General features: G+C 41.2%; 1 protein-coding gene across 2 annotated transcripts; it reads right to left on the bottom strand.

The window, feature by feature from the left end:
• Nucleotides 1-5,855: 5,855 nt before the first annotated feature.
• On the bottom strand, nt 5,856-26,309 carry csgalnact2 (chondroitin sulfate N-acetylgalactosaminyltransferase 2). 2 transcript variants are annotated; one of them, XM_042337082.1, is made up of 8 exons: nt 26,287-26,309; nt 13,158-14,644; nt 10,524-10,740; nt 10,069-10,170; nt 8,687-8,865; nt 8,272-8,366; nt 7,184-7,265; nt 5,856-6,728 (listed from the first exon to the last, which is right to left on the bottom strand). In XM_042337082.1, exons 2-8 carry the CDS (start codon nt 13,801-13,803, stop codon nt 6,436-6,438), a joined length of 1,614 nt encoding a protein of 537 aa, XP_042193016.1. In that variant the 5' UTR covers nt 13,804-14,644; nt 26,287-26,309; the 3' UTR covers nt 5,856-6,435. The 2 variants fall into 2 exon arrangements, with proteins under 2 accessions (XP_042193016.1, XP_007895714.2); XM_007897523.2 differs by lacking the exon at nt 26,287-26,309 and adding an exon at nt 25,250-25,309.
• Between the last annotated feature and the right edge of the window lie 493 nt (nt 26,310-26,802).

Raw genomic sequence — 26,802 nt, 5'->3', positions numbered from 1 at the left:
CAACCCTGTAAAGGGATTACAATTATATGAGTGTATAAATAACCAAGTATCTCTCCAAAAATGGGCCAAATAGTGAATCATCTAGTTTATAGTCATACACTTTACTAGCCTAATGTTGATTTCCTAACAATCAGGCAGGACACGCAATCTGTTCCGAGTCCTGTGTCAATGCTGTTGCAGTGTGGAATGGAACAGTGCCAGTGGCTCAACCTCTGTGCAATGCTTAGGGCATCTTGTGGCACCAGTACATTCATTCCCACGGCCTTTATCTGGCCAGAGGAGGCACCAAGTCACACAAGCAGGTCATAGCACAACACAGCCAGCTTCCACGCTGCTTGGAAGGGACCAACAAATCACTGGTTAGCAAGGGTCAAAGACAGTGATTTCACAAATCAATCATGAATAAACAAAATAATAGCAGAACACTTTGCGAATGGGGCAAATGCAATCGCACAGACAGGTTCAAAGTCATGGTTCAGGATCTTGGAGTTAGGCAGTCGGGGGAAAACAGACACCCGGGCCCTTTCCACAAGGAAAGTGATTTTTTGGGGACAGCCGAGTGTCTGACACATGCGGAAACCCATCATCATCATCCCGAATTACCCCAGTCCTTGCCAGCCTGCACTGACTCCCTGTCCCAGAGAGGATCGATTTCAAGATCCTCACCCTTGTCTTCAAATCCCTCCACACCCCCCTATCTCTCTGACCTCCTCTCTCCTCAAAACAGTGCCCATTGCCTTTGTTCCTCCGGGTCTGGCCTCCTCGTCCCCCGAGTCTTCCGCCCCACCCTCGGCAGCCATGCCTTTAGCCACTATGCCCCGAGGCTCTGGAACCCCCTTCCTCACTACCTTCACCTCGCCCCTTCTCTTCCTACTTTCAGGTCTCTGCTGAAGACCTTTCTTTTCGACCGTGCCTTTGGTCACCTTCCTCCCCCTCCCCCTGGCTCGGCCCTGGGATCCGTTACTGTGAAGCGCTCTGAGACGCTGTCCGGCATGGAGGACGCTATATGAATCCAAGTTGTTGCTGTTGTTATCATGCTTAAGAGTATTCAAACCAAGCTGAGATTTCCATGGCTCCCACATACACATGGAAATCCCAGAGACAGATTGTTGGAATGGAACACTCTACCCATGCGGGTGCAGAGATAACAGGAGCTGAGTGGGATGACTCCCTTACCCCCAGTGACTGGTCTGCCCTTCCAGGATAATCAGCAAGGGAAATAGCTGTCCACTGTGCTCGTGAGATCAGCTGAAAGTCATGGCGGTCAACACACAATTAGCAGACAGCTGGGAGCGGTTTATTTGCATCTCCTGTCTTTGGGGAGGGAAACTTAAAAAGGAGAATATATTATATAGTTTATATATTATATATAACACATATACAATATATCAAGAAAATACGATTTCATATATACATATATGATATTTCAATAACTGCAGACACACAAAGGAATTTGAACTTCAATTGAAACTTTGATTAAAAACAGTTCCTCGGGCTTAAACCTTAATGGAGTTTTAGCTTCAAGAATTGACCAACAACTACCACATCAAAGGGTGCAAAGTGTGGGCAGCTCCACATCTGTCACTGACTGAAAATTAAAATGCAATGAGATGCTGTGATTTGGTTACCTTGAGGCTGCTCACTGAACATGTACTTGCTACAGGAAACAAAAGAAATTACTGATACCAAAGTCAGTGGTGGTGGTTACATATTACTGCCAACCTACATTTTTTCACTTTATTGATAAAAACTAAACATGAGGAAATAACACATATTAGATTGTTGCAAAACATTTGTATTAATTTCTTCTTTAACAAAAACTGGGTGGCCCATTTGGGAGGAGCTTCCACTGCAGCTCCTAAACTCTCAACCCTCCACATATTAAAAAATCTGCCCAAGGAAAGGACTAATGGAAGTGTAAACTGTTTTTCCAATTACTCTTAAAACAACAAAAAAAGCATTGAAAATACAAAAGTTCCTCTGTGCAACTTTCTAACGACTGGATGAACCTAATGAGACATGGCAAAGACTGTGATTATATTAGATAATCACCCTTGTGCCACAAAGCTCATCTTATAAATCACAAAGGCCATGGCTCCAGTAGTTTTATCTTACTCTAAAGAAATGTCAACATATAGTACCACTCATGTACCACAAGGTGGACCAGGGACTTTGTGTAATACTGTACTATGCAGTATTATTGATATTAAAGTCCATTGGCGCCCCCTCATGGGTAGATACAAGCACTTCAGATGCCTGGTTAAATCACATATAACAATCCTTGCATTTCATATAGCGCCTTATCATGTCGTTGAGATGTCTCAAAGCACTTCACAAAATATACTGTAAAGTGAATTGACTGTATACGTTGTGGGTGTAACCCAGCAGCAGTGTCCCACGAGTGATTTTAATTAAATACTGTACTAGCAAATTCACATTTACAAAGGTCCATTTATTGGAGGATTCCAAATAATAACATGAAATTCTCAATTATCAATATGTTCTAGAGTAACAATCTAGATTATTTCTCATATCTGCAGTGTTTCGCCCACAAAATGCAGTCAATTCACTTTACAGTATATTCTGTGACGCTCTTTGAGACTTCTCGAAGACATGATAAGGCGCTATATCAAATGCAAGTATTATTATTAAATCTAATCTAATCACCAAGATCAAAAAATTGCTTTTGAAGCTGTGCTTTTTTTTAAAAAAAAAGTACCTCTTTTGCAAAGGGGGGGGCAAAGAGAAACAATGAATTTAAATTTCAATTTAAAAAAATAAGTAGCAGTGTCTGGAGTTACTAATTATCTTGTTTAAAAGAATCTCGGTGAAGATCACGAATCATGAAAAAAGTTGCACGGTGGAAAAGCTTTTCACAAACAGTTAATAAAATGGCAGCTGCTGGTTTCACACTTGATTCCATTTTTAAATGTGCTTGTTGGTAATTATTCAGCCTAATTATAAAAACAGTACGAACAAGCTGTAAAGTAGAACTTGTACTCAGAACTCATGCTGTGTTGCAGCACTCTGTTCACTGCCCTGTAAGACAAGGTGCATTGTTTTCAAATCAGTGAAGGCAACAGAATTTGCTCAACTTTAATTAATGCCTCGTCTGAAGGCCCGGAAGTCTTCTCTCCATCTAGTGCAAACTTCTGCACGTTTTAACGAGGTGCCTTAGTGCAGGGAGAGCCAACGTATACTTAACTACTTCTGACTTAAACAGATTTTTCTCTTACCGGTATATTGAAATGGGAACCACTTAGCAGGCTGACAGTCATGAAAATTGGGACTCCGGGAATGGTTTCACCCACAAATATACAGTCAATTCACTTTACAGCATATTCTGTGAAGTGCTTTGAGACATCTTGAAGACGTGAAAAGCACTATATCAAATGCAAGGATTATTATTATTATTATGGTACTGGATACATTTCTGCATGCTTTATAAGCATTGTTAGGTTGAAGTGCAGTGGTTCCCACACGCTGAGTTTTCAATCTCAGTCAGAAGTACAGATAAAAGAGTAAATGTTTTTCACTGGAGAGAAGATCATGCTGAGCCCCCTCCCGCATGCCTGGGAACCAGTTCACAGCAACACTGACAAGAGATATAGAAGCATCCTGGCACTGACAGCATAGTAGGGAATACCAGTCATTGTCAATTGCCCTCTAGTCAGGTCACATCTTCTTTGCTCAATTGCATCATCTTGCTCTTAACATTTCATGTCTTCCTTGGTTTCCATGGTTATTTTCTATTTACTTGTAAAAGCAGCTAATGACAACACTAAAAGAAACAGTGCTTCAGCTTTTATTTAAACATTGAGCTTGCACCCTGCCTCAAACATCCATCAGCTCTATTTACCTTAGATTTGAAATGAAAGTGCACATGCAACACCTTCCTTATATATAGTGCTCACAGACAAGATTCTATCCCTGTATTTATTTTCAGAGGTGTAGAAGGAATTAATGAAAAATGACCAAGGTAAGCATAATAAGACCTTGTTTAAATGATTGCATCTCAGTCGCTGATAGAAAGACGAGGATTCTTTTCTCCTTTAATTGTGTACTGTACTTTAGTAATGCCGTCGACTCCTCTTTCTCCATACCCCAGCAACAACTCCCTATTACTACTGGATTGTGGGAAAGAAAGCAAAGTTTCTGCTTGTTAATAATACTGGCTGTGGTTACTAATAACCAGATATAGTGAGCAATAAAATTATGCCCCAGAGAATATGTAACAGTCCCACTTTCTGCCAGTAATCTCCTCTGCAAAACAATTTAATTTATATAGCGCCTTTCATATTGTGAGATTGTCTCAAAGCGCTTCACAGTGTTGATGGGTATTCAAGTTGGGGGTGGGAGCCAGGGGGTGGGGGGGAGGGGGAACGAGGACCAAAACCATGGTCGAAGAGGTGCAAGAGGTGTGCCTTAAAATAGAGGAGGGAGGGAATGAGTTAGAGGGACTTTGAGATAGAATTCCAGAGAGAGAGGGGCCAGATTTAGTGGTGCTTGAAGACTTATCTTCACTGAAATAAAATTTTGCAAAACTACAATTTGACCACATCTGAACAATGAGCTGAGACACAACTAGTCTGATAAGTTTTTAAAACTTTAACAGACACCATGCCAATAGACATGAAAGTTAAAAGCTGCTTGAACATCTCAAGTGTCCTAAAAATACTAAAATCTGAAGGTAAATTCTGTAAGGCATGATTTAATAGCATTAGCAGACTTCGGCAATGCTTTATCAAAAAAAGGCTAAAAGACTGACAGAATCAATTTTCAGTAACTCAGACCATTTAACTTGAAGCTGTACACCTGTACCTACTTAAAGAACTACTTAAAGAAGTAAATGATATGAATATTATACAGAGTTCCAATCCTCCACAGCGAGGCAGAGTTCTGCAGTAATGTATTGCTATGTATGACGTATAATTTGCTGCATTATTTTCAATCTTCTTCCCTCTCAATTCAAAACATTCCATCTTGATCAGCATGACAATTACTATCATGATTCTGCTTGTCTGATGTAGTTCTTTGAAGTTATTATTATTTATTTTAAATGGTCTCATGAACCTATGCCATTGGAAAAATTGCCTGCCAAAGTCACGGAAAATAAAACCTTACCTCTCACTTGGGAAGGAGGGGAATTGGAAATGCTCAGGAAATAACAGTCCAAGACGTGAGTGTCAACATATTTTCTTTGTTACTCAAGATACACCATTGCTTTTGACTATTAAACAAATAACCTCAGGTCTTGCTGCAGTGTGCTGCTGCCATAATCCACTGACACTGTATACAAGGCTCAACACTGTTTAGGCTGAGGTGTCATAATTGAAATACGATTTCCATGGTTACAAATGGTAGGTGCACCTGTGAGACATGGTTTTCAATGTCCTATCTGCATAAATGTCAGTCACTGTCCCACTTAGACTGCAGGTCTCAGCTCTTGTCGTCTTTCACCAAAACATTCTTGTGTAACTTTAGCATCTTCCTTTCTACTGTCAAAGCCTATATAAAAAAAGCCTGGAAACACAGCAACTGTGGTGTTATTTTGTAAATAATAAATGACGCTTTCTTTTCATAGCTTCTTATAATTCAGTTAAGTGTCAACCTGTGCTAGCGCTTTTCTCTCTGAGTCAGAAGCTTTTGACACAATCTCCACATCAGGACTTTGACTGATAATCTAGGTTGGCATTGCTGAGAGAGTGCTGCATTGCCAGAGCTGCCATCTGTCAGATGTGATGCTGAACAGAGGCCTCATCTGCATGTTCAGGTGGACATTGAAGATTTTATGGCACTGTTCAAAAAGAGAAGGAAGTTTAACCTGGTATCCTGGTCAAGAATCCATAGGTAAAAAATGTATTTTCTTTGTAACTTTTTGTGGGATAGTGCTGTGTGTAATTTGGCTATCGCATTTGCTTGCCTAAACAAAACTAGTCCTTACACTTTGCAGAAAACTGTGAAGCGCTCCTAGATGTTATGACCTGATAGGCGCTATATCAATTACAAGGATTATTATTTAAACTAAAAGGCACCACCTTTCTGTGCTATGTATGCACAATCTTGAACTGGTGCTCACAGCTACTGAGAGAGCACAGACCTGGACCAGCAGTGACTGAAAAGGGGGAGGGGGAAGTGAAGAAAAGCTGGCCCAGGGTAGAGGCTAAGCGGCTATTTCTTGTGAACATAGAAATACTTGTGGTACTTGGAAGCTGTGATATAGGCCTTTAACTGTGAGTGTAAACAGTATGCTTTAAAATGCAGCCCTGATGAGATGTAAATATGTAAACTTGCTGTGTAACTAGAGACAGTAAACAAGAACAGCAACAGCACACTGTAAAACATCCATTTAGCCTGCTGTGGTCCCCACAGTTTGATACGAGTCTGGTGGAAACTGCAAGCATTTAGAAAAACAGGCGTAAAGCGTTCTCCAGCTCAATCAGGAGTTTCACCGTCAGTTCTGTAGGCTTGCTTCCGGAGATGGGCCTCAATCTCCTCCCGGAAAACCAGCATTCCAAGATGAGCCTGCGAAGCCTCGTTCATGGCTTTTGACTGAATGCACATTCGATACTGCTCTGGTGTCAGCTCATCCGCACAATGTTTCTCGTGCCAGAGGTGGAAAAGGCTTGATATTGGTGTCCGCACCACAATCAGGTCACTGTGCAGGTACTTGCGATAGAGATGGACATCCTCACCACCCCAACCTTTCACATCTAAGTCAAAGCCGCCTGCAAAGAGAAAGCATGATAGTCAGCACTGCTTTCCTCAAAGAATATTTTCTTAGACCAGACTCAACATTGAAGCTCCATCATCTCTTGAGTGGCAGACAGGTCAACATACAACATGAATTCAGGAAATATCATATAGTCCTACAGCTTAGTGGTTAGAGCACTCGCCTCGCAAGCCAGAGACCTGGGTTCAATTGCTGGCAGGACGAAACCTTGGGCAAGTTTCTTTACTCCACATGCCTGATAATAATCCCTCAAGAAAAAGCAATAATAATTTGGTCACTCAATCCACGACTGTTTGTGGGACACTGCTGTGTGCAACTGTCTGTGTTTCACCCACAAAAATTTACTTTACAGTATATTCTGTGAAGCGCTTTTAGGATTATTATTATTACAGTATCATACCAGGTTCTTTCTGTGAAGTTATTTGGTAATTTGAACTGAAAGACACATACCAATGCTAAGGAAATCTGAGCGATATTGACAGGTCATTCCAAATCCAAAATCTCGCCAGAACCCAGAATCTTTTTTATGTACCTGTGCAAAAGGTTAAAAAGACAATGACATTTTAGAAAGTTTGTAACTTTCAGAAAGGTAAAATTTCATGTTCCCATTCCTGGATGGTGCAATTTTAGTAAAGAATGTAGCATTCTATCACTTTTTCTGTTACACAATAAAGCATATAGTGCTTCTTAGTGGCTGGTTTGGGAACTGCTCAAAGATATAAAGCAAAAGCATGCAGACAGTAATAAAACCAGGGATTTAATGCCCACATTTTGCAATTTGTTGCTAGTGTTTAATAGTATTCTTCGACTGGTAATGTGTATTAGGTTTCATATTCTCTTTGACCGTGCCTTCAGCTCCCCTCTCGACTCTCTTCCTCCTCCTCGCTCCCTCCCTTCCCTCCCCTCACCCTGACCATTTCCCCCCTCCTCTCTCCCTCCCTTCCCTCCCCTCACCCTGACCATTTCCCCCCTCCTCGCTCCCTCCCCTCCCCCTGACCATTTCCCCCCTGCTCGGGTCATGACCCAACTGTGCAGCGCCTTGGGACGTCCTCCTGACGTGAAAGGCGCTCTATAAATGGAATCTTGTTGTTGTTGTTGTTGATATGGCTCGCATTGTCAGACTGGTCACATTAGTAAGGGTTTCAGATCAGTTCAATCCACTGTAAGTTTTAACTGATGCGAGTTTTGTATTACTGTTACAAATGACAGATTCTCCTTCGCAATGTGCATTTCACGCTGCTACTTTACAGATTTCTCCTATGTGTGGAGGTTCATTCTATTTGCAGTAACAAAGCACTCATTTTAAAATCAGGAGCCTCCATCTCCCAATAGCTTTATGCCCAGGAACTTCCCCTAGGACCTATATTTGATCAAGTTCAACTCTCGTTCTTCCCCACTTTCCCCAAGTCAACTTAGGAATAGTTGAATTTGAAAATGGAAAAGCCTCTTCAGAGGTTGAGACTAAAACTCATGTTGCAAAACTTACAAGGGAAGTTTAAGAAAAAACATAATAGCATAACTTCAAATAACCTACTCACCAGTTGTTGTTCAATGGACGGTGAACCATCTAGGTAGGCATAGACGATAGCAGGATTGTATAAGCTGAACACAACTGGATAGAACACTTTTTTACCTGTAAAAAGATCATCAGTTTTACTGAATGCTACAGGTCTATTGTCTTAAAACAAATGAGAGCAGGTAGTGAAGATATTGACACCAACAGACATTCTGGCGAGTTAAGGTTAGTCGGAAAATTACTTCCAAAGAATCTAAACAAAATGCCAACAAACACATTTAGAAATGATGCTTATAATTTTCACTGATGCCTGCATGATACACAGTCCCACTCCCAATTCATATAACTAACCTAACTCTTAACTCTCAAAATAACCTTTTTAAAAATATTCGCTCACAACTGTAATCTTTATTACAACACAAGCGTCAGTGACTCACCAGGCTCTGTGTTTACCCGGCAACTATTGAGGAACTCAGGAGAGATATAGATATCGACATCACAGAAAAACATCAACACCTCGCCCTTATCCCAAGTCCGGGCACCCATATCCAGGCCATGCCCACGAGAAAACTCTTCAACCAATGGAACCAGGCTGTAGTTTTGAAAATTGGTTTCACTACCAAGAAATAAAAAAATAAAAGTAAATTTACTCCAATGAATTTTAAATCATTATCACTGGAGCTCCTATTGATGAACCTGGATTATCAATAGACATCATCTTTAACCTAAGATAGCCTACGATCACTTCCCCTGTCCCTTCTCCCATGCTCAGCATCCACCAGCAACCCCACCACTCTACTAACAAAACCAGAAGTCGCTGGGAACATTCAGCAGGTCAGACAACATCTATGGAGAAAGGAAAGTGAGTCAACATTTCGGGTCCACGACCCTTCATCAGAACTAGGGAATGTTGGGAGGGAGAGGCTTTTAAGGGCTAACAAAGAGAGGCGAGGCAGGGCAAGGAAGACCAAGGAGAAAATAGGGTTAAGGACGGGGGATGATGGGTTAAAGAGGTATTGATGCAAAACAAAGGGTGGGGGATTGCAACAAAGCAGGGGCATTGAGGTGTTAATATTGCAGAACAAAGTGTGTGGCGGGGGGGGGGGGGGGAATTGCAACAAAACAGACAGATCAGAGAGAGAAAAGGTGTGTCTGGAACCAAGATGATGTGGTAACAGTCACAGAAGAGGGGGAGGGGAAATGTGAGCTATTATGGTCTGAAATTGTTGAAATCAATATTGAGACCAGAGGATTATAAAGTCCCCACGACTCTACTCCTCTCCGAGACTTTATCTGCCATGAAGGGTGCTATATAAATGAAAGTTGTTCTGGCAAAGTATCTCAATGATCATGTCGACTGCTATTTCCCCACTCAACTCAACATAGCAGAGTCATATATGTCAATCTGTATCCATCCCACAAGTATAGCCAGGTCTATTATGGCTTGATTGATAACACTAGAAATTGTTCATTTTGTGTTAAAAATGGAATTATCCATTACAAACACTTTAAGGAAAAGTGTTTATAAATGTTAAGAGATCAGCATGTAATAGAATTGTTACAACAATTCACTATAACACCAAGGAACACTGCATTTTATTACATATGGTGGGTTTTGTACAGTTTTAGTGAGTGAGAAGCTATAAGATTCAATAAGCTATAACATTTTTTAACTACACATACACAAGCTAGATAACTTAGTCCAACACATTTAAGTTTTGATCTCTCCATAACTTCAGCAAATACGTCAATCACAAAGCCCCCACAATTCACAGGCAATATTGTGAACATTTTAATAAAAATGCTCTACTTATTTCACCTGGCAATGGTCTCCAGGATCCTCTTCACTTCATCCAATCCTTCCTGCCCAAAATAGACAATTGTGAGGTGCACAAACTTGTCCTGGAATATGCACACCTCCCTGTACAAAACAACATATCCAAGCTTAGATTTTATTTAAACTGGTGAGTAGGGATATAAACATCACAAACAGAGAGCTTGAGATACAAGGACACTAATTATACAAAAAAAGTGCAAATAATAACAAGAAAGAACATCTTCCTGTCACCCTAAAGAACCTGTAAACATCTGGAACAATCCAGGTGGGTTTACTGCAGAGTTAGTCATTACAACAATTATGCACATTATAGATGTGTACTATTGTATTATAAAACACATTTTTTTACAGAAATGACCTGTTAGCCAGGATTTAAATCTCTAAAACATCTATGAACAGATCATTTTGACAAGACTGTAAATTTAGAGTACTATTACCTGAAATTGTGCATGAACTGAGAGAAGGCTTCTGTCCTGCCAGATAAGGGGACAATGATATTAATGATTTGGTTCAAAGTATCAATTACTTCACTCTTGACTTTCATGAGGGGTCCGAATGGCCGGAAGAGCGTCACATGCTGGAATTCTTCCAGGAATTCCTTTTTGTAGAACAGCTCATACAGGGTCCCTTTGTCTCTCTCCGTACGATAGTAACCTGAAAGAAACAAAAAAAAATGAACAATAAAATGGAATGGCAAACGGAGATTTTGGTTTGTATAGTTAACGTATAGTTTGTATAATTAACATACAGTCCAAAATATGACTGATTCAGGCACCGATATAGACAGTCACTAGAACCTCTTTTATTTAAAAGCATAGCTAGTTGCTACAAGTAAAAGGATATTACCATTTTATTTCTTCTCTAAAAAAAATTGGTATCAACAATAACAATAAATTATACTTGTATAGTGCCCTTCATGTCGGAAGGCGTCCTAGGGCGCTGGACAATCAGGAGTTTTGAACCCGAGCTGGCAGTGGGAGTTGGGATCAGAAGGGAAGGAGGGCGGGAAGGGGGGAGTATCTTGATTGAGGTGCAGAGAGGTCAGCAAGCAACTGCCGCTGAAACTCCTGACATGGAACATCTGCTAAGTTAATAGGGCTGTGCGTTCTCACACATTTCATGCTAAGTTGTGCTGATTAACCAAGAGGCTGGTAAGGAGTTCTTGGTATCTACTATCCATCTTGTAGATACCCAAGGAAGCAGGGATCTTTCATTTGGCTCACGTTAAAATAAAGCAGGAATGAGTTGGGTGTTTCTAGCTGGACAAGCAGCTGAAAGTGCTACTCAATTTTAGCTGGTTAACTTCAACAGTAACCCACTCACACTCTATGGTCCTTGAGCCTTGTTTTTAATACTTTTTAGAATTTGTTAAGAAGAGTGTGTTCCTCTAGGAACAGACTGCATACACCAATCGATATAGGGATGTATATATGCATCTGGTTTGGATACTCTTCAGCATGATGATGGGTATCCATGTGTGTCAGACGCCAGGTTGACCAAGAAAATATGCATCTTTCCTTTTATTTCATCATGTTTGCTCCAAAAACTAGACTCCGAATTAATATTAATTCAGCAATAGTTCTATCCTCTGATCTAAAACCTATGGCTATAGTATTAGCCATTCATATACACATACTGTTTGTGTTTGTAGCACACTGCTGTGCGCAATTGGCTGGCGTGTTTCGCCCACAAAATATACAGTCAATTCACTTTGCAGTGTATTCTGTGGAGTGCTTTGAGATGTCTCAGTGACGTGATAAAGCACTATATCAAATCTTTGATTATTATTACTGGCTTCAAAGTTAATGTCTGTGATTCAGTGACAATGCTGTAAATAAATTCATGGTTTCAAATTAACATTACAATCTCAAGAGAGAAACGCATGAGGTTTAGGAAACTCCTCTGAATCTCTCATTTAAACTACCCTTTTACTTAACCTCTATAAACTCATATTTTATAACATATTATGTTTCTAATAAACAGAAACCCAATGCTAATGCTGTAAGACATACTCCAGGAATGTAACATAAAACCATATTCATGAGCCTTTTCCTAAATGTCAATTCCTTAAATAAAACAATCAATAAATCAACAGAAGATCATTTTGGTTTACAAAACTACAATCCAGTTTTTCATACCAAGGGATGAAAAGGACTATATCAATGCAACATTTTATGCTGTCAAGGAAGCTCTGGCTTCAGCCCTCAGCTTTCCACTTCTGCAGTATTTTCAATTGCAGAAACGCTCTAAAAAAGAGCCTGAGAAATGCCTTAAAGCTGTAATACCATAAACAAAGGTCACTTGACTAATGTAGCTAAATACATGTTCTATACTTTTTTTCTTACTTACAGAAATGAAATAAAGTGCAACTCTCACAAACCATAGTTATTTTTCCAGCAGAACTTCTTTAAACTTCAACTAAAATTACCGTCACATCATTACTGAAAGTAAGGTAGAATCTGGAAATATTTTTCATCTGAGAAGCAGTTGTAGAATTAATGCTCTTGGGAAAAGTACATTTGAGTGCAAAAATTAAAATATGTTCAGTCAGCAAATAAGGCTCAGCATCATTAATACCTAAAAAAGATTGAATGGCACAACTGGCTAATAGGTGGGACTGCAAAGTGGCTCAAATTAATAGCCTGGTTTTATTACCTGCCAAGCAGATTCTGTTCACGACTCAGCACCAAGATACATCTAAGATAAGTAACCGAATGTCTGGAGAGTCATGGGTTAACCATATAGGTACAATAAAACCAGTGTGTTCCTGCAATAACCTTTAGCTTACTGCAAGGTAATCACTATGCAGATATTTACTATTATCTTTGTGAAATACCTGAATTCCTTAAGTAGATTCCTGCCTTGTCATCAATGCTCTGCTATAAATTATACACGCTAATTCACAAGAAGTAACTTTCTTATCAAAATATCCATCAGACAATAACAGCATTTGATCTAGAAAATATCTGACGCTTGCCGTGTCAGTTAAAGTAAGTTTTCCTATGACTAAATCTAAACTCCATTACTCCTGATCAGTTACCCATTTCAACATATACTGTATTGCACTGTACCTTCAATGAAGTCATTCTCAGTGTAGGTGTGTTTCTGTATTCGTTCACCATCCTCTTCTTCATCAGGATTATTCAGTACCTCCAGTCCAGCCTCAATGGCTTCTGCCAAGTCATCCCTTCGATCTTTCCTCACCGGTTTCTCTTCAGGATGCCGGGTCAAACCCATCTCGAGCTGGTACACCTTCGTCAGAGTGAAGCTTTCAAAGGGCACGACGGCGTACTCGCTGGATAGCCTAGCACCAGTGGAAACCTCCGCCTTATCAATCTGTGAGTGCAAGAACTCAAGAAGATCATTCGGGGCATTTTCTTTGCTGTTCTGGGGTGCTCCACCATTCAGAGCTGGCCCCTTTTTCTCCTGCACAGATTTCAATTTCTCACTCATTTCTTGAAGTTCCTGCTTCAGCTGTGTGATCTGCTGCTTGAGACTTGCAGCACGAGTCAGATAGTGCTCCTCCTGTTCCTGCAGGAGAGCCTGATAGTACTCTTTGCCATAAGGCTTCCCTGGGACTCCGAGAAGGGGTGAGCCATTGTCTGGCCGAGGCGTACACTCCAGCAAGTACAAAAGGGAAATCAGACAAAAAAACAGAGCCAAGCCTAGCAGCAGCCCCCGTGTCCACGCCTGCACCAGAAGTCCTCGACGAGGCATCGCTACAATAATTAGACTTCCCTGGTCACACTTCTGCAGACACTTCTCATCACCTCATCGATGTAGAGATTACTTACGTCTAGCCAACTTCAGAGCTGCTCTGTATTAAAGGCAACGATGGATTGCCAAGTTCATTTCTTGCCAGTCGAGTTGCATCGTCATTCTCCAAAAACACAAAAATGCAATTGATGATTAATATTCTTGCGCTTTTGGAAAATAAAAGCCCCTAGAGAACATGGCAACTATTACCAACTTGGACCATAAAATAATCCAAACAGGAAGGATCGTGAGCCAGATTTGAATTCTAACAGTACTTAGTTTGGATGATTTTATTTTACTACATTATGGCTCTGTTCCTTCGGATCTGCAGTGGTGTTCAGTTGATTTCACATGAGGCCTCTTTAAAAGCAACTGGAACTCCATTGAATGACGCAACCTCAGCTTATTGGTATTAATCTGGATCCTATTAGGATCGAAGGCAGCAATTTAAAGCAAACCTGGGTGTCCATCAAGTTGCACACAGGCAGGAAAAACCTCAAAGAGTATCTGATCAAGAGCAGACCCACTGTATAGCTACTGTATAGCTATAATTATAGCTAATTATAATGGCTAGAGCAGGCTTTGTATGGCTTTGTACTGTCGCTGGACTCCAGCAAAACACTTAAAGGGTTTTCATCATGAGATATTGCTGAGTCAATAGCCTTTTGCAGCATTTCTTAAAACTGCTTTAGTTTTCTATGTTCAGGGCATCATATCAGTATGGCATTGGCTGCCTTCATGGGTTTAGCTTCCAAATGAAATGAGCTGCAGAGCAATAGGAAACAACAGGGGAGCCGACCTCCTGAAATTGAAGAGAAAAAAAAAAAAATTACCTCTAGAAGCAAAAAGGTCTCACACCATACCTCAAAGAAGCAAATGGAAACAGCTGAATGTACTCTGCAAACTCAACCCACCTAACACCTGGGAAATGTGTAACTGCAGAATAAGGAGAGGAAGGGTCAAGCTGCAAGATACATTGCATAATCAAAAGGTTCAGACATTGCCAGAGACCAGCACAGCAAGAGAACTGGGAGAATGAAATGTTACTTTCAATTCTCTCCAAGTCATTACCTCCTTTTGAAAAAAAAACTGTATCCTGCACAATGTGGAGTCCTGTAGCTCAGTGGTTAAAGCACTCGCCTCGCAAGTGAGAGACCTGGGTTCGTTTCCTGGCAGGGCAAAATGTTGAACAAGTTTCCTTACTCCACGCGGCTTTGTTTACATAGCAATAAGTAGGAACCCGGTTGTTAGTCAATTTGCAGATTGCTTTTACTTTTACTGTAGATTACTTATCTTTAACTTCATTCTTTATAGAAGATGCTAAATACAATGATCACCTGATACAATAAGTTGTATTTCAGGGCTACCAACCTCATAAAAACCATAGAAATGAAACACTTCTATGTTCTTTTATGCCAATGCTTTTAAAAAGTCTCTTGTTCGAAGACATGATTCAAGCAGGAATTATAGTCCGTTAACTAGCCAATGGTAATCTTAAACAGTCTTTAAAACCACTATGCAATTGCCCTCGATAGCTTCCCAACATAATTATCAACTTCAGGGAATTAGCTGGGTGTGTTACACTGCCCTTCATCGGAGACGACACTGATCTTCCTCCATTCCTAAGAATAACATCACATAAACATTGCCTATTTTGAAGATTTTAGTAAATCCTTAAAAAATTGTGTCTCATGTCCATTCTTACATAGTTCTTGTTGGTTATTCTTTTTTTAGTACCCTAAGTGGAATTATTCTTTTGACATATTTATGCACATTTATTTTCCAGCCAGTGTCACTGTCAGAGGGAAAAACGCTTTAAAAGCTGAAATGCATTCTTAGGTTTTTCATATTTATAACTTGTGGTGGGTTTTAGCACCTGCTCGTCAGTGTTTCCATTTCCTGCTGTCAGTGCTTCCACTTGGGTAGTAATCTACCGCACAATCTAACCAGGAATGACAACAGCTCTGAAGTTATATCCTTCTTCCCAGCTGCATCTACTGGTACTCTAGGGTTTAGCAGGCCAACCCAGGTGAACTCACCCCTTAGGACTCTGTGCCTTCCATAGTCTACAGTACAAAATTACATTTGGATAGCTCCTTTCACGTCGGGAGGATGTCCCAAGACGCTGGTTAAGATTGTCTAGTTAAGATTGCTCCCTCTCACTGAAGAGGGATTCTTCCAAACTGGTTTGTCACATTTCAATTTAAAAAAGAAAAATTGCTAAAGATGTAACAATTATTAATTCTGTAGCAGTTGTTTTTTAATGATGCTGCTGGTGACATATTGTGACTTAAATCCAAGAGAGGCTGTTCCAGATGGTCAAGTATCAGAGGCCCAAGGGGAAGGAAAGGAAAAAAAATGAAGGAGGAAACCCGCAGTGCACACCATTACTGTAGTACCAAGCTGGAACATTGACTCAAACCATCTATCTCCTCCCAATTAGGGGCCCAATTGTCGGGGTAGTTTACACAATTGGGTGGAGGGGGGACAGCAAGAGAACAAAACGGTTAAAATGAAGCAACTATTATCCACTATGTATATTACAAAGTATGGTCCTAGAGTTCAAAAGCTTTTGTATTTGTTCTACTTATATTTTAGAAGGGATTGCTCAAGAAAGCAGCCACAATTTGTGGCAATTGCTGAACAATGTATGCACCCAAATGGCTGGGCAAGATCCACACATGACTAGTCAAAAATGATACTGATGACCTACACAAGCAGACTGAGTCACTCAACTCATCCTGTGTGTTTGTGTCATAGCAGCCATGTTTCATAGAATTATAGAATTATACAGCACAGAATGAGGCGATTCGGCCCATCGTGTCTGTGTCAGCTCTTTGAAAAGAGCTATTCAAATCAATCCCACTCCCCCACGCTCTCCTCATAGCCCTCCAAACTTGTCCTCCCCAAATAATTTTCTATTTCTCTCTTAAAAGTTATATTGTTAACTCATTAACTGCATAAGGTTACTACTGAAGATGGGACTTCAATACTGCTAGCAATGCAAGCATAAACCACATTTTTGTAAAAGCAAATAAACCTGCATTCGGAACTCATAGGATTAAAGTGATCTTAAAACTCAACTAGCTCTACTCGTATACTTGGTACTGATATGAGGAGGAGGGTGGGGGGAGGGGTATATAACAGAGCAGTCAGTGCATTTCACTTCCAAGTAGTTTGTAGGATGCTCATCAAATCTTACCTATTGAAAGAAGTTTCCTATTTTATTCCAATTTTAAAACATATATTGTCTGGTTCACTGATCTCTTAGCTTGTAAACAAATCGTCCTTGCCACTATCACAAGATCACAATCTAAAATCCGATATTTAATACACTATATAAATAAAAAAAGATTGTTTATACAGAAAATCTATTCACCTCTCTATAATAATATTCCGAGCATCTGATACAGGGCCTTTCATGTCAAGACCTTGAGTGACTGTATTTGTTTTCTAGACGAACACCTCTGTCTACAGCTCTGTCTTAGTTGACCTCCACCACTAAGGGGTGAAAGAACATGTTGTTTATTTCAATATAGGATTTACTCAGCTAGCTCGAAATAAATCGTAGCCACAATTGTGTAAGAATCCTTATTGAACCGTTGAAAGACATCATCATTGTGATACGCTACTATTGTGTAAGAATGGTCACTTTTTATGTCTTTCATATCTGCTACCATTGGATGTTTGACCACAATACAACCTTTAGTGCACTGAAGTCTGAAGCTCTAAAGAGGCTTGTTCCCGAAATGCCACATTGCACATAATCAGCAGCTCTTTCCAGATGTTTGACTGCTGAGAATCTAATTGTTCTCAGGAAGTTTTAATTAGGAAACTAACAATTAAAAACATTTTATATGTAAACTGACAGTGGGGAGCCTACAGATTGCATTTAATATGTTCCATTTAATAGCTGGATGCTACCTTCAAGCTATTTGAGTGCACACATACAGGAGAAGAAAACTCCAGGGGTCAGGACATGAATGGCAATTACTTAAACCAAAATGTCTGCGAGATAGATTTGATTTTTCTCAATTTTATTTTCAAAATAATTTAATTTACTATATTACCTACACGAATTAAGAGCTGTCAAATCAGGAATATCTTCATACATAATGTACAGAAAGCACAGACATTAAAAAGTGTGACACCAGACAACCGTTAAGACTTTGTGAGGCCAATGCTATGTTCTTGATTCCAGCATTGCAGCAGTTGGTGTGATGGAGCTCACATGCCTAGCAGACAACTACAACAACAAAATTCCATTTGTATAGCGCCTTTCACATCGAGAGGATGTCCCAAGGCAATGGACAGTCAGTTTCGGAGAGTTTCAGGCGGTTTCAGAGGGCCAATAACAAAAGGACCAGAATCCAACTGATCTATTCTTCCCAAGGTCAGAGGAAAGTGGGAAAAATTTAGAAATATCTAATTTTTTTAGATAAGAAAAACCTTACATAAACCCTGGGAATACCCTTAGATATCTACTGTCTAACATTGGTATCAGTATGACTAGTTAATTTAACACATAGCACAAAGCACCCTTTTTTCCTGGCTTCTGTGCCCCGAATGATCAAAGCTGAGAGCAGCAAAACACCACCTCTGGATTAATCCAGGGTGTGCATTTCAATATTAATAATCCCTCCAAAAAAACTTTTGGTCACTCAAACCACAACTGTGGGACACTGCTGTGCGCAATTGGATGCCATGTTTCGCTCACAAAACATAGTCAATTCACTTGATAATATATTCTGTGAAGCGCTTTGCGATATCCCAATGACGTGATGAGGCGTTATATTAAATGAAAGGATTATTATTAAGACTGTGATTCAAGCAACATTCTCCAACTACAAGATCAAATCTACTGTCTAGTGTGCCTACGGTGCTGCCACTACAGTACACAACATTGAAAGGAAGCACTGACGAGGGTCTCTGATGGATGCACAGTCTTTGTTATAAAATGAGAAAAAGTACGCAGAAATAATAATCTCAGAAACTAAACTCAGTGGGTTAAAATTTCTCACCTCATTTAATGTTTAAAAAATCATATTTGCTTTCAATTTGGTTCAGAAAAAGCTAGAATCAGTGTTTTGTATTCCTAGTTTGAATTTCAGAGGTAAGGTTTTTTTTTCTCCAAAATCCTACAATGATTCTCTTAACTTGTTTTTGGCTGCATATCAGTCAAATGGCCATTTGAGCAGTCAGCTCTAAAATAATCATTATTATCAGACCAAGGCCATCGTCCTATTATAATATAAAACACACTCTTAAATTCTACCCTTAAGTAAGACTCTGTGAAGTACTTTGAGATGTCTCGACGACATGATGAGGCACTATATTAAATACAACGATTATTATATTATTGTTATATTAAAATTCAAGAAGAAAGTTTTATTTTAAGCACTACAGTATTTTAAAACTACATGGTAACTGGATTACTCTTCAGCCAGCTCTGAAGCCACTGGGAGAAGCCAAGGCTCCGATATGCTTTCATTATCCCTGAAAAACAACTTAATTATTGAAGTTTTGTTTCATTTGGTTAAAAAGTTGAATTAATTTCAAATCATTTACAAATGTAGACATGAGTGTTGGATGTTATTATTAAAACAAAATGCCCAAAGCTAGTAGTGCAAACAGAATCACAGATTAATGGCATCTGGAACACAGCCTGTTCAAAACTCTGAACTACAGGACTGTGCAGTTAATGAGCCTCTACAGCGTTTGGACTGCTAGAGTGAACCATCAATTATTTATTAATGCTAGTACAAGGCTGCACTTATGGCAGAAGTAAAAATAATTCTGCCAATTTCCCCCCTCCTCAGGTCCTCCTTTCCTCAAAGTATTGGACTAACTTGTCATACAAAAACAATAATAAATTGGTCATTTTCAATCTACGACTGTTTGTGGGACATTGCTGTGCGCAATTGGCTGCCGCGTTCGCCCACAAGTATACAGTCAATTCACTTTACAGTGTACTCTGTGAAGCGCTTTGGGACGTCCTCCCGACGTGAAAAGCGCTATATCAAATGCAAGGATTATTATTATTATTATACTATTGGGGTACAGTTACATGGTGCTAGTCACTTTCCAGTACCTTGCTCAAGTAGCCATTAGTCATTTGTGAGTCTTGAGAGCAAATGCAGGCAGGTGATTTGACAATCCTGTCCTTAACCCGAGTGTCCTGAGGCTAACTAGACCCTCACCTGCTTCCTGACATGGCAGCTAATTGCGCCACGATACTATAACAGCATAGACCAGAACACATCAGAAAAATTAAATAACATATTTTCTTATAAAAATAAAGTTTCTTCTTTTTGCAACAAGAATTAAATGGCTTATTTCATAAGTCAAATACATTTAAAAAAAAATAAGTGCAATATAAATGCCTGGCTCAGAACTCGACTACTGAGACTGTCACAGAGGGTTGACTCAATTCTGATATTCCATTGCCAAGCATGTCACACTGGAGCCATCTTTGCTCCAAGGAGACCCTCCCCTCCTCCCCTTTACCTTTCCTCCCTCCATCCCTGAGGCTAAAAGGTGAAGAAATCACAAGCTAAACATTTCAAGTGCAACTTGTTCACACGTGTCAGCTGTTGCTTTACTGACAGTGTAATAAGGGATTAGCTGAAGAATTTCAAAAAAGTAATCAACAGTCAAGGAATATTAACACTGAGGCAGATAGAAGATGATAATTGGTCCTAAATAAAAGAGAACTAAGCGGCCTGAATACCTGTTTCTGATACTGCTTGTTTGCCTTCAGTTTATTATATGCTTATTATATGTTTGCCTTCAGAAGCAAGAGCACCTAAGCAAGGAACCTATGATGTAAAGTGATCAAATTGTCCAATACCTCAACTTGAATTAAAGTTACTGTTTTCACAGTGAGTTATATCATGTCCAGAATGAAGTCACGTCCTTGCTGTTTGTTTCCTATTGAGCCACTCTGGGACACTCCTATCAGGAGTGCAAATGAATCTAGCTACTATGCAGGGAGATCTGACTCAAAGATCATTGCCAGTGCCTCAAGTCAATTAAAGTGAGCAGTATTAGTTTGGTTTAATTTTCAAATGTACCACGCCAATAAAGCAAGCACATTCTTGCAACAAGATCAGAAAAGCCAGGCCCTATTCTTGACAAAACAACAGACCTTTTAAACATTGTTCTGATTCTACCTGCCCTTTTAAGTATTATATATGTTACAACTAACTTGCTGCTACAGGGAAAGAGGGAGCGAGAGGTGCATTTTAAGCCCATAAGCATGCCACAAACTGGTCAATAAAATAAGAGATTTACGAGTTAACAGGGGAACATATCTGAACATATATGTTTACTGTTTCAATATGGACAGACATCACTGCTCTCAATTGCTACATTAAAAAGGTACCTTATCCAAATAGTCGTATCACCCACATATTAAATCCACCCTAATGAAGGCTGGCTCCAGCAAATATTCCTCTCACTTTCCAATCGCTTACAACACAGTCACAGCAAGCAGCTTGAACGAAAAAGGAAACAACGCACTATCCATCAGCGAAATTGCAAAATGTCTTGCTCAAAGCGAGCTTCCTCATATGTTTGTCATTAACGTGGGCACTTGCAATACAGACAGCACTGCTTTTAAAGCTATAAAGTTTGTCTTCGGGAGGAAGTGGCCATAATAGCTATAAAATCACAGGGGGTGGGAGAAGGGAGAGACGGGTAAAGAGAAAGAAAAATGGGAGGAGGTAAAGAGGAGAAAAGAGGATAGTGGCAGAACATCTGACAAAACAACTAAATCATGGAGGCTGGTTTCAGAAAAGTTAACATTCCTCTGGTCTCGGGGGTCTTATTCCAAATGGCTGGGAGCTGTATCAAAATGAAGCAGAATATTTTTTTAAATACATGGAAGCTAAAGGGTAGCAGCTTTATTATCCTTTCACATCAACCCCCCACCCCCACCACCACCCTTGCCTTGCAGACAGTATTTACAGTAAACACCCAGGCAATTCAGAGACCCGGGTCAGTAGATACCAAAGCTGAAAAAAATGCCAAAAAAAAGGTAAACAGTGGGTGTTAAAAAAGAAATTTAACTCCAGAATCCTATTCATAGCATGTCTTAGTTTCCTTACTCCACACAGAGCCTAATAATAATCCCTCCAAAAACAATAATAAATTGGTCATCTTCAATCTACGACTGTTTGTGGGACATTGCTGTGCGCAATTGGCTGCCGCGTTCGCCCACAAATATACAGTCAATTCACTTTACAGTGTGTTCTGTGAAGCGCTTTGGGATGTCCTCCCGACGTGAAAAGCGCTATATCAAATGCAAGGATTATTATTATTATTATTATAGATCAATTTTCTCTCTTCTTGTACCAAACCATCCACAGTATTTTTTTTCATTTGACGTTTGTTTGGCACGGGCAAACAATTCAGATTCTGTTTCAACAAATGTTGGCAGGTCTGGTTTGTTACTTATAAGTTGAACAAAAGCACTTGCCTAGTACCACAGGACAGCCCCCCCAATCAGCACAACAAAGATCTTTCTTCAGATAGAGCCTCATCAGAAACTCACTTCCGGTAAAAACTGGCCAGTCAAGAGCTTCTAAAAACTGCTGGCCAGGACCAGTTGGAATAATGGTATCTAAAAAAAAGTCAACGGCGTGGGTCTTGTGGGAGTATTGGTATCTAGAAGGCAGTCAAAGAGGAACAGACAATTATACTGACTGGATATAATTCTGCCACGATACAAACAAAATCTCCTCCCAGTATTCTGACCTACCCAGTCTGGCGGAAAAATCCAGCCGCCACAAAAAATGTCTCTAGCACTATCTACAGTATTTGCAAACCAGGATTCTTGTTTCAATTACAGAAGCTAGCACACCAACTAGAACAATGAACCAAAAAGCTGTAACCGTTTTTTCAAAACACAGCTCCACTACACAAATTTACACCACACCAGCATTGTGACAAAAGTGCTATAAAGGTAGATGAACAATCTCTGCTTATAGTGCGCTGCACACAAGAACACATCAAAGGTAAAGTATGGAAGAATTATATGTACATCTAGGATGGCTGCATCTGTATGAAATCACATCCTTACCTGATCATCTTCCTGTCCTAAGTTATTACAGTTAAATAAGAGTTGTGTTTAGTCGCATGAAAATTGTTCACCCAAACTAAAAATCATTCATTGGCTAGACACCAAACATATGCCACAAGAGCAAACCACAAAAACTCTCTGGAACAGCAGAATCCCTTTTCCAGCTGCTCCACTGCGATACACCCTTATTCCACCGCATATCAGTATCACATCAATTCTGTACAATTCTGGGATGGCTAATCACCTGAGCTAACTTTCAACCAGTTCACCATCAGCAGCCAATACTCCCACAGGACCCAGGCCAACACAAGGAAATTCAATACAAGAATGGTCCTAATATTATTAACTTTCAAAAACGCAAAGCCCAATGGCCACATAAACAAAATACTGTGAGGGAACAAACTGTTTCTTTTCCTTGGCTTGCAGTTTGGTCTATTTAACTCATACATGACTTACTATGCAGCTTCAGTCATGGAACAACAAAAAAAAGTACAGTAATGTTAAGGTTTATTAATTAATATTAATGCTTTTTAATATCCTCCCTCCATAGGCTGCAGATCATCCAGAACTCTGCAGCCCGTGTCCTCTCCTTCGTGACCCTATCAACCCCATCCTCGCCCGACTCCACTGGCTTCACTTCACACAGAGGATACAATTCAAGATCTTGGTCTTTATCTTTAAAGCCCTCCATGGTCTTGCTTCCCCCCTACCTCTGCGATCTCCCAACCCCCTATCAACCTGCCCACTCCCTCCGCTCAGCGGGCTCTGGCCTGCAGTACGTCCCCCAGCTCGCCCACCCCACCATTGGTGGGCGGGCCTTCAGCCACTCTGCCCCCATCCTCTGGAACTCCATCCCGAAATCCCACTACCTCGCCCCACTCCCTAGCCTCCTTCAAGACCCATCTCAAGATCCTCCTCTTTGACCGTGGGTTAAGTCACCCTCCTTCACTGAGTTCACTCCACCCTCCCCGATCCTCAGCTAGGGTCCGAAACACTGATTATCCAGCGCCTTGGGATATGATCCCAATGTGAAAGGCGCTATACAAATGTAATTTTGTTGTTGTTGTAACACTGATCCCGACACTGATACCCACTCTGACACTAAACCAGATCCTGACACTAATTCTAACCCTGACCTGGTTACTAATCCCGACACTGACTCTTATACTGAGACTGATACTAACCCCAACACTAACACAACGGTAACCCTGACACTAACACTGACTCTGATACTGACACTAACTCCAACACTAACTCCGACAGTAACTCCGACACTATCACTGACCCTGAACCAGATACTAACCCTGACTCTGGCACTGATCCTGATACTGAACCTGGTATTGACACTACTCTTGATACTGAACCTTGGAAAACAGTATAAAATAATAATTTTCCTTGCATTTGATATAGCGCCTTATCACGTTGTTGAGATGTCCCAAAGTGCTTCACAGAATATAGTGTAAAGTGAATTGACTGTATATTTTGTGGGTGGAACCATAGCCTCTTTTTGCAGCACACACGATATAAACTGCAATGTTTCATTCATAAGCAACGTTTATTTTAAAATATCTGGTGTGAATTTGTTTCTAAGTATTTTTCTAAAAGGTAGACTCTAATGAAGAGAGATATGAAATTAAATGTACTTTCAAGCATGACCAGGATTTGTTTTTACCCCTTACAATGTGTTTATATATAGTATATATATATATATATATATATACACACACACACAGCGCAAATCCAGAGTAGGTCTGGGTTTACATTCTATCTAAAGATTTAAGTCACATGTGCATAAAGTTTTAAACATTTAGCAAAGGAGAAGACAACTGGATTCAATATTGTAACTTCTGGTTGTACCAATGTCCTCTGTATAAGCCAATTTGTATATATGCACACTGGTTTAGCTATGGTTCTGAATGCTAATGGCATAACCTATCGACACAGTGTTCAGATAGCACTAACAGTAACACTAGATCAGCACTAACAGTTGATTTTAGTAAATATATTAGCATACAAATTTGCATTGTAGCATTCCTGTTTTTCTCCAATATCTTAGTAACCCTCATAAAATACAGCTGCGTACAATATTTGGGGATTCTTTAGCCTGAGGCTACTATTCACCATTGGACCGCAGTTTATTTCTCTCACTCGTTTTTGCAGTTATTGAATTGTTTCCTGTTTGCCTCTTACATAATCTATAGTTAAAAATGGAATCACCCTGGGCCTCAATGGTCATGTTCCAACCAGTAGTCTTCACACGTGACGGCAACAGAATGTTGTGCAAAAAAAAACAAAATAAATACTTCAAAAGATATACAAAAATACCAGAGGTAGACATCCAAATTGCAACCGAGCCAGTGGAGTTGGGCGAGGATGGGGGTGATAGGGCAGTGGAACCTGGTGCAGGAGAGAACACGGCTGCAGAGTTCTGGTGTTCTGCAGCCTATGGAGAAATGGGGAATGGCCCAACTCCCTGTTGGCACAAGCAGGGAGTTTGCGTAGTCGAGCCAGGATGTTATGAATGCGTGCATGAGGGTCTTGGCAGTCTGCACTGTGAGACAGTGGCGGAGCCGGGCGATGTTGCGGAGGTGTGGGAAGGCAGAGCGGGTCATGGCATGGATGTGGGGTGGAAAGGATGGTTAAGGGTCAGAATGGACATCAGTGTCGGGGTTAGTGTCCGTATTAGTATTAGAGTCAGTGTCAGATCGGGTGTCAGTGTTGGGGTACGTGTTGTGTGAGGGTTAGTGTCAGGGTCAGTATTGTGTGAGGGTCAGTTTCGGGGTCAGTGTCAGAATGGGTATCAGTGTCTTGGTCAGTCATTGTCGAGGACAGTGTTGTGTGAAGGTCAGGGTTGGTGTCAGTGTCGGGGTCAATGATAGTGTGGGGGTCAGTGTCACGGTTGGTGTCAGTGTGGGGGTCAGTGTCAGTGTGGGGGTCAGTGTCAGTGTGGGGGGCAGTGTCAGTGTGGGGGTCAGTGTCAGTGTGGGGGTCAGTGTCAGTGTGGGGGTCAGTGTCAGTGTGGGGGTCAGTGTCAGTGTGGGGGTCAGTGTCAGTGTGGGGGTCAGTGTCAGTGTGGGGGTCAGTGTCAGTGTGGGGGTCAGTGTCAGTGTGGGGGTCAGTGTCAGTGTGGGGGGTCAGTGTCAGTGTGGGGGTCAGTGTCAGTGTGGGGGTCAGTGTCAGTGTGGGGGTCAGTGTCAGTGTGGGGGTCAGTGTCAGTGTGGGGGTCAGTGTACATGTGTTGTGGTGGCGGAGGCCGCTCTCTCTCTCTCTCTCTCCCTCTCGGGGCGGCTGTTGTCGCGGTTCGTGGTTAATGTGAGAGACGCTGGAGTCGGGTTTGAAGGAAAGACCGTTACGTTACTCACCGGCACGTGAGGGCGGCCGAGGAGCGGTGGGTGACAGGAGGCGACCGAGCCCGCGGCGCGACGGGAGCCATTCCCGAAGAGGAGGGGAGACGGGTGGGGGGGGGGGGGGGGAGGAGGGGTGAGGGTGGGGGGGAGGTGGAGGGAGGAGGTGTGTGGGGGGAGAGGTCGTGTATGCGTGTGTGTGCGTGTGAGGGACGGAACCTACGAACAAACCGGAAGGGAACGAGTGTGCGGGACACAAAGCGCGCCGGAAGTGAGCGGGGGAAGGCTTACATGGGGACACGGGCGCTGCTGAGTGGACGAGCGGCCCCGTCCATCATTACCACCAGACGCTGCGCTCGGCGCGTCGGGACGCGCTCCTGACGTGAAAGGCTCTCTGTACCAACGTTATTTTGTTGTTGTCGCCCAGTTGGAAGCTTTGCCCCCGTGTCGGTGGGGTGTGCTGTGGGCAGCCCACGGTTAGCCGGACCCTTCCCTTGGCTCAGGCTCGTGGATTCGAGCTCCACATCCAGACCT

The sequence above is a fragment of the Callorhinchus milii genome, unplaced genomic scaffold (genome assembly GCF_018977255.1).
Source record: "Callorhinchus milii isolate IMCB2004 unplaced genomic scaffold, IMCB_Cmil_1.0 Scaffold7, whole genome shotgun sequence".
Taxonomy (NCBI): Eukaryota; Metazoa; Chordata; class Chondrichthyes; order Chimaeriformes; family Callorhinchidae; genus Callorhinchus; species Callorhinchus milii.
This window is presented reverse-complemented; position numbering and strand designations above follow the sequence as displayed.

Bases quoted from the DNA above. Each gene is read 5' to 3' on its own strand.
- csgalnact2 (XM_042337082.1), bottom strand. From the start codon at position 13,803: ATGCCTCGTCGAGGACTTCTGGTGCAGGCGTGGACACGGGGGCTGCTG. The intron at 10,741-13,157 runs GTACAGTGCAAT...TGTTTCTTTCAG, and splicing joins TGAGAATGACTTCATTGAAG to GTTACTATCGTACGGAGAGA. The intron at 8,367-8,686 runs GTGAGTCACTGA...ATCTTTTTACAG, and splicing joins CCGGGTAAACACAGAGCCTG to GTAAAAAAGTGTTCTATCCA.